Source organism: Pseudophryne corroboree, chromosome 7 (assembly GCF_028390025.1).
Source record: "Pseudophryne corroboree isolate aPseCor3 chromosome 7, aPseCor3.hap2, whole genome shotgun sequence".
Lineage (NCBI taxonomy): Eukaryota > Metazoa > Chordata > Amphibia > Anura > Myobatrachidae > Pseudophryne > Pseudophryne corroboree.
Genome location: NC_086450.1, coordinates 329,220,913 through 329,238,572, shown reverse-complemented (window position 1 = coordinate 329,238,572; position 17,660 = coordinate 329,220,913). Strand labels below are relative to the sequence as shown.

General features: G+C 41.2%; 1 protein-coding gene across 3 annotated transcripts in view; it reads left to right on the top strand.

Moving 5' to 3' along the window:
• SHISA9 (shisa family member 9) overlaps positions 1 to 15,961 on the top strand; it is a 777,795-nt gene extending 761,834 nt beyond the window's left edge. For all 3 annotated transcript variants that reach the window (XM_063934339.1, XM_063934338.1, XM_063934337.1), the window contains one exon: positions 9,470 to 15,961. In XM_063934339.1, coding sequence (XP_063790409.1) covers positions 9,470 to 9,951 — 482 coding nt within the window. In that variant the 3' untranslated portion in view covers positions 9,952 to 15,961. The remainder of the gene's footprint in view (positions 1 to 9,469) is intronic.
• Positions 15,962 to 17,660: the final 1,699 nt, after the last annotated feature.

Below are 17,660 nucleotides of genomic sequence, written 5' to 3'. Positions count from 1 at the left end.
TATCATTCAGGTGCTTGAAAGGGAGGGGTATTTCTAAGCAAGAAAAAAAAAACACATTTTGTTCCCCCCAGCACCCTGAATGATAGCAGTAAACAGATTTAAATCCCATACAATATCTTAGAATACAGAGATCTTGGTTACATATATCTGCACAAATGTATGTGTAAGCCCCCAAGCCACATTAAGGCCTCTCTGTGTATATATATTTGGGGTGCCTAGCACAATATCTAGGTGCAGGGCAAGGCATCCAAAAAAATCAGCATAAGCCAGACAGCCCAGGGCAGCATACCAGTGAAAAAACTATAATTTTAATAGATTAGTGTTTAAGAAGCCGAAGCTATAGAGAAAGTGATACAAAAATCAGATGTAATTAAAATAAGAAATAGTATTAAAGAAATTAGTATGTGATAAGTGTTAATGTAAGGGTATGCCACACTAAAGCCATCCAGCTCTGCTAATCCAGGGGCACCACATCCCACACCACCACAACCCCAATCTGGGTCTATGTTTAACCAGCAAGGAGCCACATGAAATGTATCCCTGCTACAATATATCTAAGCTAAGAGCTACCCACCTTGGAGCAACCCCATATTGCTCCATGTGGCATGTCAGGACCTGCATCTCCTTCTAATGCAAGCTCCTCTCTGCCTCTCACAACAAGCAAATATAGTGGTAGATGCTCAATTAGCTTAGTGATATCATTCAGGTGCTTGAAAGGGAAGGATATTTCTAAGCAAGAAAAAAAACACATTTTGTTTCCCCCAGCACCCTGAATGATAGCAGTAACCAGATTTAAATCCCATACAATATCTTAGAATTCAGAAATCCTGTGCAAATGTATGTGTAAGCCCCCAAGCCGCATCAAGGCCTCTCTGTATATATATTGGTGGTCCCTAGCGCTATATCTAGGTGCAGGGCATGGCACCCCCAAAATATCAGCATAAGCCAGACAGCCCAGAAAACGGTCAGTTACCACCCACAAATGGCCTCCTCCTGTCAATCAGCATGTGACTGGCTGTGTGATTAGAATTTTCGCACCAGCCTGTCGCTGACCTGCGATGCCTGTTGTTGTTTGCCGGCATGTGTGCGCATTGCGGTGCATACGCATACGCAGTTAATGGCTGATCGACAGATGTGTGAAAATGCCCCAAGTAAGGATCTATAAAATGCCTGCAGTTAGGGCCGGCGCTACCATTAGGCAGCTTTAGGCAGCTGCCTATGGGCGGCAGCCACTAGAGGGCGGTACACACCTGCTGAATAAGATTTACTTAAAACATTTATTTATGCTAGCCTATCGGTGGTCGCGGCGCAGGTCTGGCCAGCCGCAACCACCATTATCAGTCATCTTCACCCCCAGCCAGGGCCGCCTAGGTGAAGGGTTTGCTGCGCCCCCTCCCCCCCCCCCCCCTTGCTGAGTGACCGCTCCCGGAAACAACCGCCCGGGCCAGCATCAAGCAGAAACAGCTGCGGCTCCCCTTCACCTCTGCAGCTACACGGGCAATAGCTCAGCCAGGCAGGCTGCAGTGAGGGAGTGCATCTCATCACCACAGGACAGCTGACGGGCCTCCGGAATGATGGCACAATACGAGGGTATATATCTATCTCTATCTATCTATCCAGTGGTCGAAGTGGGGCGGTATGGTACACCGCCACTTCTTCCACTGACCCGGAAATGCAGAACTGAAAGTGCAGCAGGAGGCGAGGGAAGTGGCCATCCTGCTGCACATTATGCTCCCCGTCCCTGCGCGGCGGCCGGCGGCTGTGTAGAGCGCTGTATTAGCTCACAGCCGCCGCTCACCGCCAGCCGCCCGACACCACCAGCCGCTCACCGCACGCTGCTCGCTGCCAGCCACCAGTTGCCCGCCGCCGCCAGCAGCCCACCACTCACCGCTGCCAGCCACCAGCAACAAATGAGGTAATGTTCCCCTGTCATCACTCTCTCTCCCTGTCGTCACTCTCTCTCCCTGTCGTCACTCTCTATCATTGTCGTCACTCTCTCTCCCTGTCGTCACTCTCTCTCCCTGTCATCACTGTCGTCACTCTCTCTCCCTTTCGTCACTCTCTCTCCCTGTAGTCACTCTCTCTCTCTCCCTGTCATCACTCTCTCTCTCTCCCTGTCGTCACTCTCTCTCTCCCTGTCATCACTCTCTCTCTCTCCCTGTCGTCACTCTCTCTCTCTCCCTGTCGTCACTCTCTCTCTCCCTGCTGTCACAATTTCAGCTCTTTCAGTGTGCTACAATGTGAATTTCGGCTCATTCAGTGTGCTACAATGTTAATTTCGGCTCATTCAGTGTGTGCTATAATATGAATTTCAGCTCATTCAGTGTGCTACAATGTGATTTTCGGCTCATTCAGTGTGTGCTATAATGTGAATTTCGGCTCATACAGTGTGCTACAATGTGAATTTCGTCTCATTCAGTGTGCTATAATGTGAATTTCGGCTCATTCAGTGTGCTCGTTCATCGCTGGTGCCCCGACGCTTATGCATGCAGGCCAATATGCACAAGCGACGGGGCACCAGCGATGAACGAGCACGGGGCCGCGCATTGTTCATCGCTGGTGCCTCCACACTGAAAGATATGAACGGTATCTTGTTCATTAATGAACGAGATCGTTCATATCTTTCAGTAATATCGCCCAGTGTGTAGGGCCCATAAGAGGTGGTGTGCTGATTTACTGCTGTTTGTCCATTGCAAACTTCTGTAGAGATGATTACAGCTGGCACACGGCCTCTCAGCAATGTGAGAGACAGTGACTCCTTCTTTTTGAATCTGGAGCTATCAGCGGGCCAGTCGGAGCTCACGGACCGGCAGCCAATTTTGATGTGGCATAATGTGTAAGGGCATTACCAGTGCCGTAACTAGGCATTTTAGCGCTGTGTGCAAGAAACGGCATTGGCGCCCCCCCCATGTAATATAGGGGTGTGGCTTCATGGGGAAGGGGCGTGGCTACAAAATAATACCAATTCATACTACGGTGCACAGTAGTCTCCATTATTCAAATTACACTGCACAGTTGCGCCACTACACCAGGTAGAGCCCCTTTTACACATTACGGCAGACAGTCCCCCTTTTTACACATTACAGCAGACAGCGTGCCCTTTTTACACATTACGGCAGACAGCGTCCCCTTTTTACACATTACGGCAGACAGCGTCCCCTTTTTTACACATTACGTCAACCAGCGTCCCCTTTTTACACATTACGGCAGCCAGCGTCCCCTTTTTTACACATTACGGCAGGCAGCGTCCCCTTTTTTACACATTACGGCAGACAGCGTCCACACACACACACACACACACACACACACACCCTGTTCACCACCAGTCCCTACACACACGCACACAGAGCCTGTTCCCCAGCAGTCCTTATACACACACACACACGCGCGCACACACACACACACCCTGTTCACCACCAGTCCCTACACACATGCACAGAGCCTGTTCCCCAGCAGTCCTTATACACACACACACAGCCTGTTCACCACCAGTCCCTACACACACGCACACACTCTGTCTGTCCCCTCCAGTCACCGCACACTTTACCTCCAGGGTGAATGGCAACAGGAATAGTCAAAAGGTGATAGCACACCAATCAGGTAGGGCTGCACACAATCTGCCCAGGCCCCAGGCCAAGTCGGGGGCGTGGCCTAATCTCGGATCTCCGTGACCACGCCCCTTTAAAAAAAAACACATTTCCGACCTATAGAGCAGGCACCTCCTTCCACACACTTTTAACTTACCTTCCCTGGCAGGATGTGGCTAGGGGAGGAACCTCCAGGACGTTGGACGTTAGCTTCCCCCTGCATGATTTCTTATCCCACAGGCTGGGGCAGTGTGGAGGAGGCTGGGCTGCTGGGGACATGAAGGTAAACATAATTGGATCAGCCGACGCAAGGCACCGCTAGCAGAACATGTATCACAGCGGGAGCCTGGCAATTCGGCTTCCGGCAGTGGCAGCAGCTGCTAGCCTTGGTGGGTGGTCTGGCAGCCTTCCCCCCGCAGCCCGCCCCCTCTCCTTTACAGACAGCGCGGGCCGATGTTAGATGCTGAGGCTGAGCCGCGCTGTTTGACACACAGCAGGAACAGCCCAGCCCCAGTGTTCACCTGCTCCAGTGATGCTGCCGACTGCCTCTCCCAGCTGATGACCCCGCAGACGGATATGCGCGTTCCCACAGCGGAACACAACACACTTATCCTGCACAGCGGGGGATTCGCAGTGCTACCACTATGGAACACAACAGAGCAGCCAATCGGGGGGTCAGCACACAATGCGCCTCCATCACTAGTGCGCTGTGTGCAATGCCCACTCTGCACACACGTAGTTACGGCCCTGGGCATTACTATTGTGTGGCAAAATGTTATAAGGGCATTACTGTATGACATATAATGTTATAAGGGGCAGTCCTACTGTGTGTCAAGACATGAATGGGCTCTACCAGAATGTGAATGGGCTCTACTGTGTGGTTTAGCGTAAGTGGTCTCTACTGTGAATAAGGGGCACTACTGTGTGACATAACCTGGATTAGGGGGGGGGGGTAGGTTTAAGATTTGCCTAGGGTGCTGAGAAACCTTGCACCGGCCCTGCCTGCAGTCATATGGTTTAGCAGCCAGTGATGGATTCCCCACTAGGCACGTGCCTAGGGACAGCACTTGCTGGGTGGGAGACAGACCAGGCTGATTAGGCCAGGTGATTGTCTATTGTCATTATGATTTTTTTATTGTACAACTGATGGGAGTTGAACAAAGGGCAGCAAATTGTGGTCCGGGGGGTGGTAGTGGGGTAAAGTTGGGGCTAATTTGGCTCTCTTGAGGCATCTGGGCTGGCAGCCCCCCTAGGCCAAAACTTTTTCTTATTGAGAACTTTAGAAATAAATATACCATTAAGTAAATTGTGTTTATATGTCATCCTTAGGTTCAGTTCTGTGTTGAGAGACAAGATTTGCTTCTGTTTGTCCATATATTTTATGATTTGAAGCCAAAAGCACAGGTTTTACCTAGTACATTGACCATAAATAATTTCAATTGGTCCTGGACCACCAACTCAGGGCACCCCTGCAACTGTCCTGAGGCACTCCAGGGTACCACGGCACACAGTTTGAGAACCACTGAGTTAGTTGAAATCAACTACAAATATATACAGCAATTTATGTATACAAATGGGAGTCACTGTGTGCCATGTTACCACGTGAGTGTAGTCACTTTTTAAAAGTTATAGGTATGGAATTGTAATGTCATTTAGTGTATATGTACTTTTGTATCTGATTATTAGATGCCTTTGATTCATGAATACAAAGGCTGCTTCAGAATATGACCTTTACTGCGCAGTACTGTTATTGTGATTAGTAGTACGTCATGTTTATGTGATTTAGCAATTGACTGGATGAAAATTAGATGGCTCTCTGGACTTCAATAGCTATTCCATTTGTTTCTGCTGAATAGAGAGGTCTTGACAAAAGCCCACACTGTGCTGAAACATCAACCTTTAAACTTTGCCTAAAGATTGCCTTAATGTGGTAATTAAATATCAGCTATTTTTCAAAGAAGATGGGTGTGCACACTTTTTTGTTCTATTATTCTATAGAGTATGTGGCTTGAAGCTTTACTGGATAGTAGGAGGGTTCGACTGGTGCTATGGAGGGCTGCAGCTATGGAGATTCCCATTGAGCCGTATGGTATAGAATGGAGCCAAAGGATACTGAAATTGCTGTTTAGGAAAGTATCAGAGGACAAACCCCTAATGTAATTGCTAATGTAATGGTTAGGTCTCAACCAACAGGTTTTGGGTTTATTAATTTCTTTATTGTCCATCCAGAATGTATGAATCTGGCTAGATGGCAGTGCAGTCTCAGAACGTGATCCTGCATGTCTCTGGTCAGATTCTTAAAACGATTTTAATTTTTCTGCTTAAACCATCTGTTCTGATGAAGAGGGCAGTTAAGCCATGAAATGCAGCAAATCCTATTGCTTTTATCCAGTAGATGAAACTCCTTTCCCCAAACTATACCCTACTGAACTGAATTAACATCAACATTGTAAGTCATTCTACCATTGATTCTATGCTTATGATTTATTACTAATAAAATGAAATATTGAAACCACTCACTTCTGTACCAGTCTACATCACTGGGTACAATCCCATGCTTAAAAAAGAAATACTCCATTGAAGTTCACATTTCTTGTCCATACCTCACCATAAATGATGAGTAGCCATTCTGTTTACTGCTAAAACATTGAATAATTTTTACACAGCGTGCACTCTGCAGCTTTTATTTTTTATTTCTGTTTTATCTCCTCCCAAGATAAGCATTTTCTACATTCCTTGGTAATACTTTTCCAACAGTAGTGTGTCTGGTGGAACTATGACTGCTTAAAGATAAGTGGTTGGCAATGTTCACTGCCAGTTGGGATGAATGTGTTCTGCTCACCATTGGCTCACAATACCTTAGTGGGTTTAACCAAGGTTGTATTCTACAGCAGCTGGTCCCCTTTTCCTGAAGCACTATCAGAATATCAATACATCTCCCGTTGTATAGGAAGGGAAGGGATTCTTCACCATAAGGGCTATACGAATGTAGAATTCACTGCCAGAGAAGGTTGTAATGGCGGACTTAGTCAATGCGTTTAAAAATGGGTTAGATAAATTTCTAATGGAAAAAGAAATCCGAGGATATAGCCTTTAACCAGAATAGAATTGGGAATATAATATAACTCAGGTTGAACTCGATGGTCTTTTTTCAACCTCACCGACTATGTTAGTATGTTACTAAATTACTATGTATAACTGTACCTTAGGCTCACTACATCATAAGACCCCAGTACCCCAGTACACCTATACACTATAGTAAATAGAAAATAGTTGCTAATCTGCTTCTATGTCCACAGATCACTGATAGTTTTTACTCTCATGCCCATCATCCAAAATGTTAGTAATCTCATTGAGCCTGTAGCACTCATCTAATACAGAGCAAATGTTGCAAATACTGTATGTCAGTGCACATTTGTTGAAAATTGATTGCATCTAGACACAAAGACAATCCTATGGCCTGGTGGTATCTTTGGATTATGATATAGCACTTTATGAATAAAGTGAATAACAACAATTTAAGACAGGTCAGGTCAATCAGAACCTCAATGTAGCAGTCTTTATAAGGCTATCCTACAAAAGCTTTATATGAATACAGTTTTGAATTGTTTTTCTCTGTTGGTGCATCATAGAGTCTTATTTTTCTTCCTGTTTGTGACAGTCATTCAGTTTCATCCATCACTTCGGCCTTCTCCAACCCTTTAACTTCAGCTTTGTCCCTCAGGACCCATCCTCTCAGAAAACAACAGCTTAGTGTGTGTTGTGTGTCTCTGATTGCTACTCCAGCTGAGGGGTTCTCTCCTGGTAACAAGCAGTACTGCAATAACAACCCAAATTCACAGTAATAATTGTCAAATATGTATCCTCTAGCCGGAAGTTTGAATGGAGAAAGATTGGACACTTTTCAGCTTTTTGTTAAAGGCTGTTTGTTGCCTTTTAGATTCATTATGATAAACTGTTGCTTTTCAAAATACTCCATAGTGTTAATAACATTTATATGCTATATTTTAGTAATGATGGAATACGGAATATGCTGCTCTGTATAAGAAACTGTTATTATTAATGATAATAATAACAAATAATGACAACCTACTAGGTTCACTTCTTAAAGTAAAGCATTTTGCCTCTCGACCGATTTGTGTAATTACTACTTTGACTTGTATGCTGTGGTAGTATTTTCTGATAGTGCACCTTTTATCTTCAAACATAATCCTAGGCAGGATGCAGTCTGGATGTGTACAGTCACAATGTTGACAGTAACTTTGTAGACACCAGAAAGCTGGAGCCATGATTCTGGCAAAGATAAAATGGAACTTACAGCATTTTAAACATGTGGACACTATAAATTTAAATGTGCTCCAACAGTGGCATGTTTAATGTTATAATGTCTGCTCAGGTAAAATGCTGTAAGTAGTATTTGAAGCATGTTGGGATGTTGGTGCCAGCTTTCAGGTGTCTACAAATTCACTATCAACTCATCCTAGGCAGGGACAGAATTGCCATTAGACATGCCCAAGCTGCTATGGGCCCTGTCAGTAAAGGGGAGCTCATTGATACTTGTTATTTCACTCCAGGAGATACCACATTGCTATTTAAGCATGTACAGGGCAGAGGATTCCCTGCTTGGGCTTTCAGATGTGCTGTAATAATTATCACAGTGGAGCTGAAATACCAAACTTTGCATGCACTGGCACACATGCCTAACTAGAAGAGCAAGGTAAGGGCATTGAATACCTTGAGCAGATTACAGGCCCAGAGGTTTGCTCCTGGTGCCTGATTATAACTACACTGTTACATTTTTATTTAATATGACTTGACATCACAACAGTCTGACTTTCAAAGATTAATTTATATCCAGGTACAATGAAGGTTCTATCATGGTTCATAATAGACTTTCTAGGGTATTCAATTATCCGCAAATTCGCGGCAATTTTTCACCCGAAAATTTTTCACAGCAATCGGGTGAAAATTGCCGCGAAAACGCTCCGTTTTTCGACCTATTTAATTCCAAACGAGTTTCACCTGAAAATTCTTGCAGTGAAAAGTGCAGGTGAAAATGGGGAAATCAGCCTGTACCCCAAAAAATGCTAAACTAACATAGGAAAACAGAAGAGAAGTGTATTAGAGATCACATTAGAGAGTTTTTGGGGACTTAAATTGTGTGAAATGGCTGTTATATGCATTTTTAAAAAAATGCAAAAAAATGATAGAAAGCAAGTTTTTTTGAGCAAAATAAATGCTCTCATTAAATTTGGGGTACATGAAAATGGGTATAAGTATATATTTGGGTAATTTTAGGGTACTTTAAAAAAAAGTGGAAACAGACCGATTACTCCCATCTGCAAGCCTAAAAACACCTGTCCACTCATAAAGCACCCCAATATACCTGTCCCATACCTTGAACCCCAATTTCCATCACTTTCTACTTTTTCACCCCAAAAATGACATGTCATTATTGGCCAATTAAAAATAATTAAAAACCTCAACGTGCCTAATTAGTCATTAAGAGGGGTGTCCCAGGAGTTCTGTACCATATCCAAACATTTTTACCTTAAAATAGTGACTTTTCCCAACTTTTCACCTGCTACAGAGTAGGTGAAGTGAAATTAGTGAAAAAATGATCACCGATAAATGTTCCAGGAAAATTGAATAGGCTGTAATTGCGTTTCGCGGGAAAAGTCCGGTTTTTCGCAAGAAAACCGGACTTTTCACGCGAAAAGTCCGTTATCGCTGCTAATTGAATATACCCCTTAAACTTTTTGGGAATTCATGCACTGTGTGTAAAAACTTTAGAAATATAGAATAATTTATTTTTATTTGAATCCACGTTTATTTATACATATTTAAAATGTGCTAATCATATTTATTTATGCTTTATGCAGCGGAAAAGGGCAATGATGACTTCTACTCGAAAAGACGACACCTTGCAGAGCTTTCAGCAAAGGGAAGCCTTCCTTTACACCCTGTCCGAATGGAGCAGGAAAGATCATACAGTCCTGAAGGTGGTAGCATGAGTGGCACAATGGGTGGCACAATGAGTGGCACTTTAGGTGGAACAATGGGAGGAACTCTTGGTGGTACCATTGGTGGCAATCTAGGTGGTGGTACATTGGGTGGCACATTGAAATTAAATGGACAGAAATCCAAAGTAAACAAAATTCATACTCATCCACTGGCCTCATCATACAACCCTGACTACAAAACTTGGGACCACACCGAGCATTCCCTGCGGCGGCAGGCCTATGCAACTAAGAAGCATTGCCCGGTGGAGTCAGTAAATGAACAGATGCCAGCTCAGAATCAGCACTATGTTCCTTCACAGCCATACTTTGTAACAAACAGCAAAACAGAAGTAACTGTCTGAAAAATACAAGATCCACCATACTGGAATGAAACAGCATTGAGGGTTCAAAAACAGAAGTTCTTGTAAGCCACAGAATGAAAAGAGCAGATTGGGTTTCAAGTGTCCAGCAATATAGTACAGGAAGGCATTAGGGACACCATTTTTTACTTCACAATGAAGATTATGAGAAAGAATACTTTTGCTACACTTTTTTAAAGCAAAAATAAACTATAAATTTAAATTTTATGATACGAAGTAGCACAACAGAGCCTTCATCTCTGCAAATATCAACAATGTGTGTTATTATTACCTGGTGAGAAGAACAATTTAAAATGGAAGTTAATAGGCCCAATATTTTTGTAAGAAAACAATAAAAGGGAAAAAATGTTATGAGAATGGTTGTTTTCATAATCATTACTTTGCACATCTGTGAAAATCCATCAGTTCCAAGGCCTTTCCATTTGTAAGAAACAAAAAAAATGGTCAAGAATTTTAATAAGACTGTTAAGATTAAAAAGGGAATGGAGCCTTTCTTATCGGTGGAAAGTTCAGAGTTGTTTAATGAAACAAAATATTTTTTTTTAAATAAAAATAAAAACGAGAAACTTCAGCAAAAAATGAAAAAACATGGATTTCTCATTTGAGAAAAGATTTTGGAAGATAAAAAAAAATCCACATGTTCTTCCTTATGGCGTTCCACATACAGTATAAACAGTTGGGAAAATTGTTCTGCACTGTCTGTTATAACTTCTTAATCAGTCAATGTTTTGCCTATTTTCACTTGCTAATGACTGGAAAACTACAAAGTGGGCGGTGCCTTTTATGTATTTCTATTGTTTAATGATAAGTCTTGTTTGATGCTTTTTTATGTTTTTGCTTAGTTCCTTACATTTTGCATAGTACTAGTCTTTTCTTTGTAATATTGTTTAAAATTTGTTTAAGAGAAAAAAAACTAATTCAATTGTTTTACATATCTGCTAAATATATTTGCAGTGTGTTAGGGTCATGTTTTATTTTACTGAGAGGTAAAAAGTATGTTTGCCTAAATGCCTTTCTATTTTTTATTTTGATCAGCAAAAAAAAAAAAAAAAAAAAAAAGAACTACAACAATTTTTTTTTTTATAATCTCTCTTAGTCATTTTGTGAATGTTTTGCTTCAAATTGCATGGGGACTGACACAACTGACATATTCAAATGTACAGTTATCCCTTAGATATTCAGCCGTATGCTAAAATAAAACTATAAACCAAAAACAAAAAATCATATTTACTATATTTGCCAATGTAATTAAAGGGGAAATATATCTTACAGTACGTCAAGTATTTCTAATTTTGTTGCCCTTGTTACTATCACAAAACGGTTTTCTCATTAGTAAGAGTTGTAGCATTCTCAAGTTAATGAAGAAACACTAACTTGCTTGCTTAATATTGTTGTGCAAATTCCGTAAATGTACCTTACGTTATATGAAAACATTATGGGGTGCCGATAAACCCTGCAATTACAACACAGATTCAGGCCATGCATGTCCTTATTGAGTGCAATTTTACATTATGAAAATCCTAGATATAAAGAATGCTGAAAAATGTGATTGATCAATAAGATCTGTCCATGTTTGCATTCCTCATCCAACCACACTGACTTTACAAATCTATACAGGTGTTTAGGATGGACCTGTTTGTGTGTATGTACAAAATTAGTCATGTGCTTTCATAAGTCTACAGTATCTTGCACTTATAGCATCCATAACTAGATGACTAGAGTTGTGTAGACCTAATCATGGAGTGGTTGGCATAGAACAGTGGTTCCCTAACTCAGTCCTAAAGGAACACTTACAGTTCATATTTTCCAGGTCACCTGTGGATTTTTAAAATGTGACAGCTGGTGACCTGGAAAACGCAAACTTGAGGACTTAGTTTGGGAACTACTGGCATAGATGATTTTACTGTAAGGCACATACTGCATTCTGCAATACCAATCTAAATTAATATTTTGGTTAGAAAGGATGCCTTTTGCAATTCACACCCCATTTTAGGGTAAAGTTAGTTTAATCAGGAATGACCAAACTAGCTAATTGGGTCTCTTTGAGTGGGTTCAGCTTTAGACCCTGCACAACTACTGTAGTTTAGCTCTGATTCCTATGACTTACTTTGTGTGAGGTCATTAAACAAATCTTTGTCTGCAATTTTACTGAGGTGCAGTTCTTCTAACAATATGTACAGTAAATACTAAGTACTTTGCTGTGAGGAATTTGACCTCTATCAAAACCACTCTACAGACAGAAACAGCACCTGTAGACTGTTTCCTATATAAAAAAATATGAATAAACAGTAAATAAAAGCTCTATGCATTTTAAATGTGCATTCTTTTTATTAATAGAAGCTTTAATGCAAACTAGTTTTCAGCAGTAGTGAATAATTATAATTACTAAAACAAACTCAACTACAGTACAGTCACCTTTTTGCAATCCTTCTTTGCTTTTCTGTGTATTTCAAATGTATGACTAGGTCATAAGTTACACCCCACGTGCTTAGACACCTTAAGTGACAGGTCAAACCCAACAGTCAGTTTTTCCCCAACATAAAATTAATTACAGTGCTTGAAAATGGAAACACACAATTTGTATCTTTTTGTAAAATTACAAATGTTTTATTAATTTGAAAAATACTCCAGCGCAGAATCACCATGAAATGCTAGGCGGGTGTGTTTACATGTTTATAAGAAAGAAATATCACTTATAGAAAACAAACCTATTACTCCATGCTTGTTTCTGTCTTTGTATGTTAATTTGAATATTAAATGAAATCTCTGAAATGTGCATCCCTTCAGTTATATCTATATATATTATATATATGATGTTGTCAGTGAGTTAGGAGCTAATATCCAATACACTTTAATAAACCTGTGTGGCATTGCTGAGGACTTTGCAGCTTTGACATTATTATGTGAGGGTATGTCATTCAATGTCTTATGTTTTATTAATGTCTTTACACAGATACAGTGCCAGTGTGGTCATTTTACAACTTTACTACTCAGTTGTCAAGCGCCATCATCTTGAACCACGTGACATGCAGGAGTGGCTTACTTAGCAAATTAACACATAGGGGGTATATTATAAGCAGAGTTAATTTACCACTGCTAATAGGTGCTATCCAATTGGCCATGATAATCAGAATTTATGGGGGATTATGCTTTGGGTGCCACAGACACGCGAAGCATAATCCCGATAACCAGCCCTCTAGCCGTGGTAACACATGAGTCCAGAAATGTATTCCGGATCCCATGTGGTATCACACAATAGCGGGTCCTTTTTTCGGCAAACAAAAATGGCCTATAATTGGAATAGCCTGATAATGACCATCGGTCATCAGCCTGTTTTTATTGGACAAATACATTTTAATACCAGCAATCAGAATTTTTCCAGCTTCAACTTTGTTTTAGTAATTTTGCAAACCATTTGTTCCAAAAATATTAAAAGGATTGTAGAGAGTTGGCAGTACATAGGAAGATATAATGAGCCAACAGCATTTTAATTTTATATTTTTACTTTTATTCCCCTTATTGAAAAGAAAGAAATCATCTTTTTTGGTCACTGTTTGAGTCTCCTTTCCTCTAGCCCTGTATGATGCTCAAATACCAGACCAATTTTTATACCAATCTTTAAAATATTAACTATACAATAATATTAACTATTTTAATAAAGGTTTACAGGATGAATGATAATACATCAGTAGCAACAGTGGCTAATTAACAAACTATACTTCATTTTTCTACCCTAGTGTGGCTCTATCTTTGACATTGAAATTGACAGTGGAGGCATGATTGCAAGTGCTATCCACTTAATTTACTAGACCAGTTTAGAATATTATGGGGAACAATGTGGTCAGCAAGGCAAAATTATCTACAAAATAATACTTGTTTACTTGTGTAAAATAAAGTTACTTTCAATGCCTTGCTTTGCAATGAATAAAAACATGGACCTAATAATTAGCAGCGGGTTTCAATGTCATCAGTGAACCAATTTGCCGTACTACTGCTTTGTTTGAACAATTCAACTTTGTACATGTAGTTGATGACAAAGTGTTTTTAATCCTTAGATGTTTCTTAAGGGTATTATTGATTAACTATTAATCTGGTAAGGCTATACAAGGAGGTAAGACACTATTGCATTCATGCTTCAATTTCTCTAGTCATGCTATATTTTCCATCTAGTTTTTATCATTCTTTGACTGGTCAGACTGGCACACAGGGGTACAGGGATAACCTGCCTGTGGGCCCCACTGCCTGAGGGCCCTCCCCCTCCTCAGGGGATCAGGTTCTAGACTGTGCATTCAAATTATACTTTATATGTACTGTATGTTAAATTATACTGTACAGGACTACAGTGTATTTTCTACAGTACATTGCTGTTATTAATTTGATACATTATCATGCATGCCCATGCACTCTTATTGTTAGCCAAACCTCTGTGGTGGCTGGCCACACCCCTAAGCATGGGCACCTAACATTGCATTCCCCCTGGTGGGCCCTTCATGCCCCGGTCCAACACTGCTGGTCACCAAATTTCAATATTCACTAGAAAAACTTTATGCAGCATTACTATCATTGCTATAATCATTACTATACTCAGCATGTACTTCACTTAAATACCTTTATAATATTCTCCTAACCCAAGATCACTTTACATCTTCAAAGTATATATTTATGTAATTGTGATTGGCAAGGTCTTGACCCTTACAGAGCCTCCCCTCTGGAGTCACTATACAGCTCTTTTCATATTTGATGCAACCTACTGTAGTTGGAGTAAAGCTATTTCCGAACTTTGACAAGCTACAGTAGTCACATTTTTCCTATGTGATGTTATACCATACTTATAAATGCAAAACTCTCATGTTCAGACAACTATTAAAAAAGTTACATTCCTGGAAAGAATATGCATCTATAAATAAGTGTGTTTTCATTTACATTCTAATACTTTGTAATGAACATATCAATTGTATGATATATCATATTATGGCAGAGCAGAAACACTTCGGCTGATCTCTAATGTGCATTTTAAATCGTTAAGAGCATCTACATTGTGCCTCTTTCTTGTTATCACACACACTTTTACTTCTAGGTAGATTATATTATATTAAATTAACTTTTTCATATAAAACAACAACGATTGAACATAGTTGATAACCTCTATAGGTTATTAGCATTTATGGGATATTTGGATACTATTTTGGGGGAATAATTTTACTGCTAAATAATTTTCATGCACCTCTTTTTTTATTTGTCAAGATCATGCCACATTCTAAACAAACACTAATTCAATTGATAAATCCGTTATATATATTAAAAATTCATACTACTATACACGGCAGCCTTAAAGAAATAGAATGGTAATTCTCAAATAAATGGACTCTTTGGAATTTTAGTTAATGGGGAATTTATGTTAGAGAATTTTAATGCCCAAGTAATGTTATATATTTTTATTCTCCTTGGATACAACTACAGACTTAAGTTTTTGCATTTGATAAAATTGTTTCTTTGTGGCAAAGCATTTGTCATATCGAAGGTCCACAAAAATAAAAACTGTTTGTCTGAACAATATACAATAGAGATCCCCTTTATGCTTTTATATTTTTGTATAACTTCTTAGCAAAAATTAATATACATCTTTGACTACTAAAATTAAAATAATAGTTTAGAAATAAATAATGAATTATTGTAGTAGATTCCTTACCTCTTCAAACTGCAGGCAGCCATTTTGTGAGTTACACCAGTATTGTGCCTGTCAATTCACTTGGTACAGTAGGTAATTTATGCAATTTGATAGGCTGCATTATGATATTATTTCACTGTACAAAATGGCTGCCTCCGTTTTGTCTAGGAAATTTTAATCACAAAATACTTTATATGGATTAACCCTTCTTCTGAACAAAAGTGTCTAACTAGCAATATTTGTGTGCCTCTTATTGATTATTTTCTCTAACGTCCTAGAGGATGCTGGGACTCCGTAAGGACCATGGGGAATAGATGGGCTCCGCAGGAGACATGGGCACTTTAAGAAAGACTTTAGACTCTGGGTGTACACTGGCTCCTCCCTCTATGCCCCTCCTCCAGACCTCAGTTTTTAGACTGTGCCCAGAAGAGATGGGTGCACTGCAGGGAGCTCTCCTGAGTTTCCTGCTAAGAAAGCATATTTGTTAGGTTTTTTCTTATTTTCAGGGAGCACTGCTGGCAACAGACTCCCTGCATCGAGGGACTGAGGAGAGAGGAGCAGACCTACTTAAATGATAGGCTCTGCTTCTCGGCTACTGGACACCATTAGCTCCAGAGGGAGTGGAACACAGGTTCGTCCTGGGCGTTCATCCCAGAGCCGCGCCGCCGTTCTCCTCACAGAGCCGGAAGAAAAGAAGAAAGAAGACTCTGAGGCGGCAGAAGCCTTTCAGGTGCTTCACTGAGGTAACGCACAGCACTGCAGCTGTGCGCCATTGCTCCCATTCACCTCACACACTCCGGTCACTGTAAGGGTCCAGGGCGCAGGGGGGGCGCCCTGGACAGCAATGAATACCTCTCCTATGGCAAAATGACCTATATACATGTACAGGTGGGCACTGTACCTGTATATAAAAGAGCCCCCGCCATGTTTTACAAAGTTTGAGCGGGACAGAAACCCGCCACCGAGGGGGCGGCGATTCTTCCTCAGCACTCACCAGCGCCATTTTCTCTCCACAGCACCGCTGAGAGGAAGCTCCCCGGACTCTCCCCTGCTTGGCACACAGTGAAAGAGGGTTTTAAAGTAGAGGGGGGGGGCACATAATTGGTGATTATACATTACAGCAGCGCTACTGGGTAAACATTCTGTGTTTTTCTCCGGGGTCATATAGTGCTGGGGCATGTGCTGGCATACTCTCTCTCTGTCTCTCCAAAGGGCCTAAAGGGGAACCTGTCTTCAGAAAAGAGTTTCCCTGTGTGTGTGGAGTGTGTCGGTACACGTGTGTCGACATGTTTGACGATGAAGGCTCGCGTAAGGAGGAGGGGGAGTGTATGAATGTCAGGTCGCCGTCGGCAACGCCGACACCGGACTGGATGGATATGTGGAATGTCTTGAATGCTAATGTAAATTTATTGCATAAGAGATTAGACAAGACTGAGGCTAGGGATCAGTCAGGTAGTCAGACCATGCCTGTCCCAGTGACACCGGGACCTTCTGGGTCTCAGAAACGCACATTATCCCAGATCACTGACACAGATACCGACACGGATTCAGATTCCAGTGTCGACTATGAGGATGCAAAATTACAGCCAAAAGTGGCTAAAGGTATTCGTTACATGATCATTGCTATTAAAGAGGTTTTGCATATTACAAAGGAACCCCCTGTCCCTGACACGAGGGTACACATGTATAAAGAGAAAAAGCCTGAGATCACCTTTCCGTCCTCATTTGAGCTAAGCAAATTGTGCGAAAAGGCTTGGGAATCTCCAGACAGGAGACTACAAGTTCCCAAAAGGATTCTTATGGCGTATCCCTTCCCACAAAAGGACAGGATACGATGGGAATCTTCGCCTAAAGTAGACAAGGCGTTGACACGCTTATCCAAGAAGGTGGCACTGCCTTCCCAGGATACTGCTACCCTCAAGGATCCTGCGGATCGTAAGCAGGAAGATACCATGAAGTACATTTACACACATTCTGGTACTATTGTTAGGCCGGCTATGGCATCGGCCTGGGTTTGTAGTGC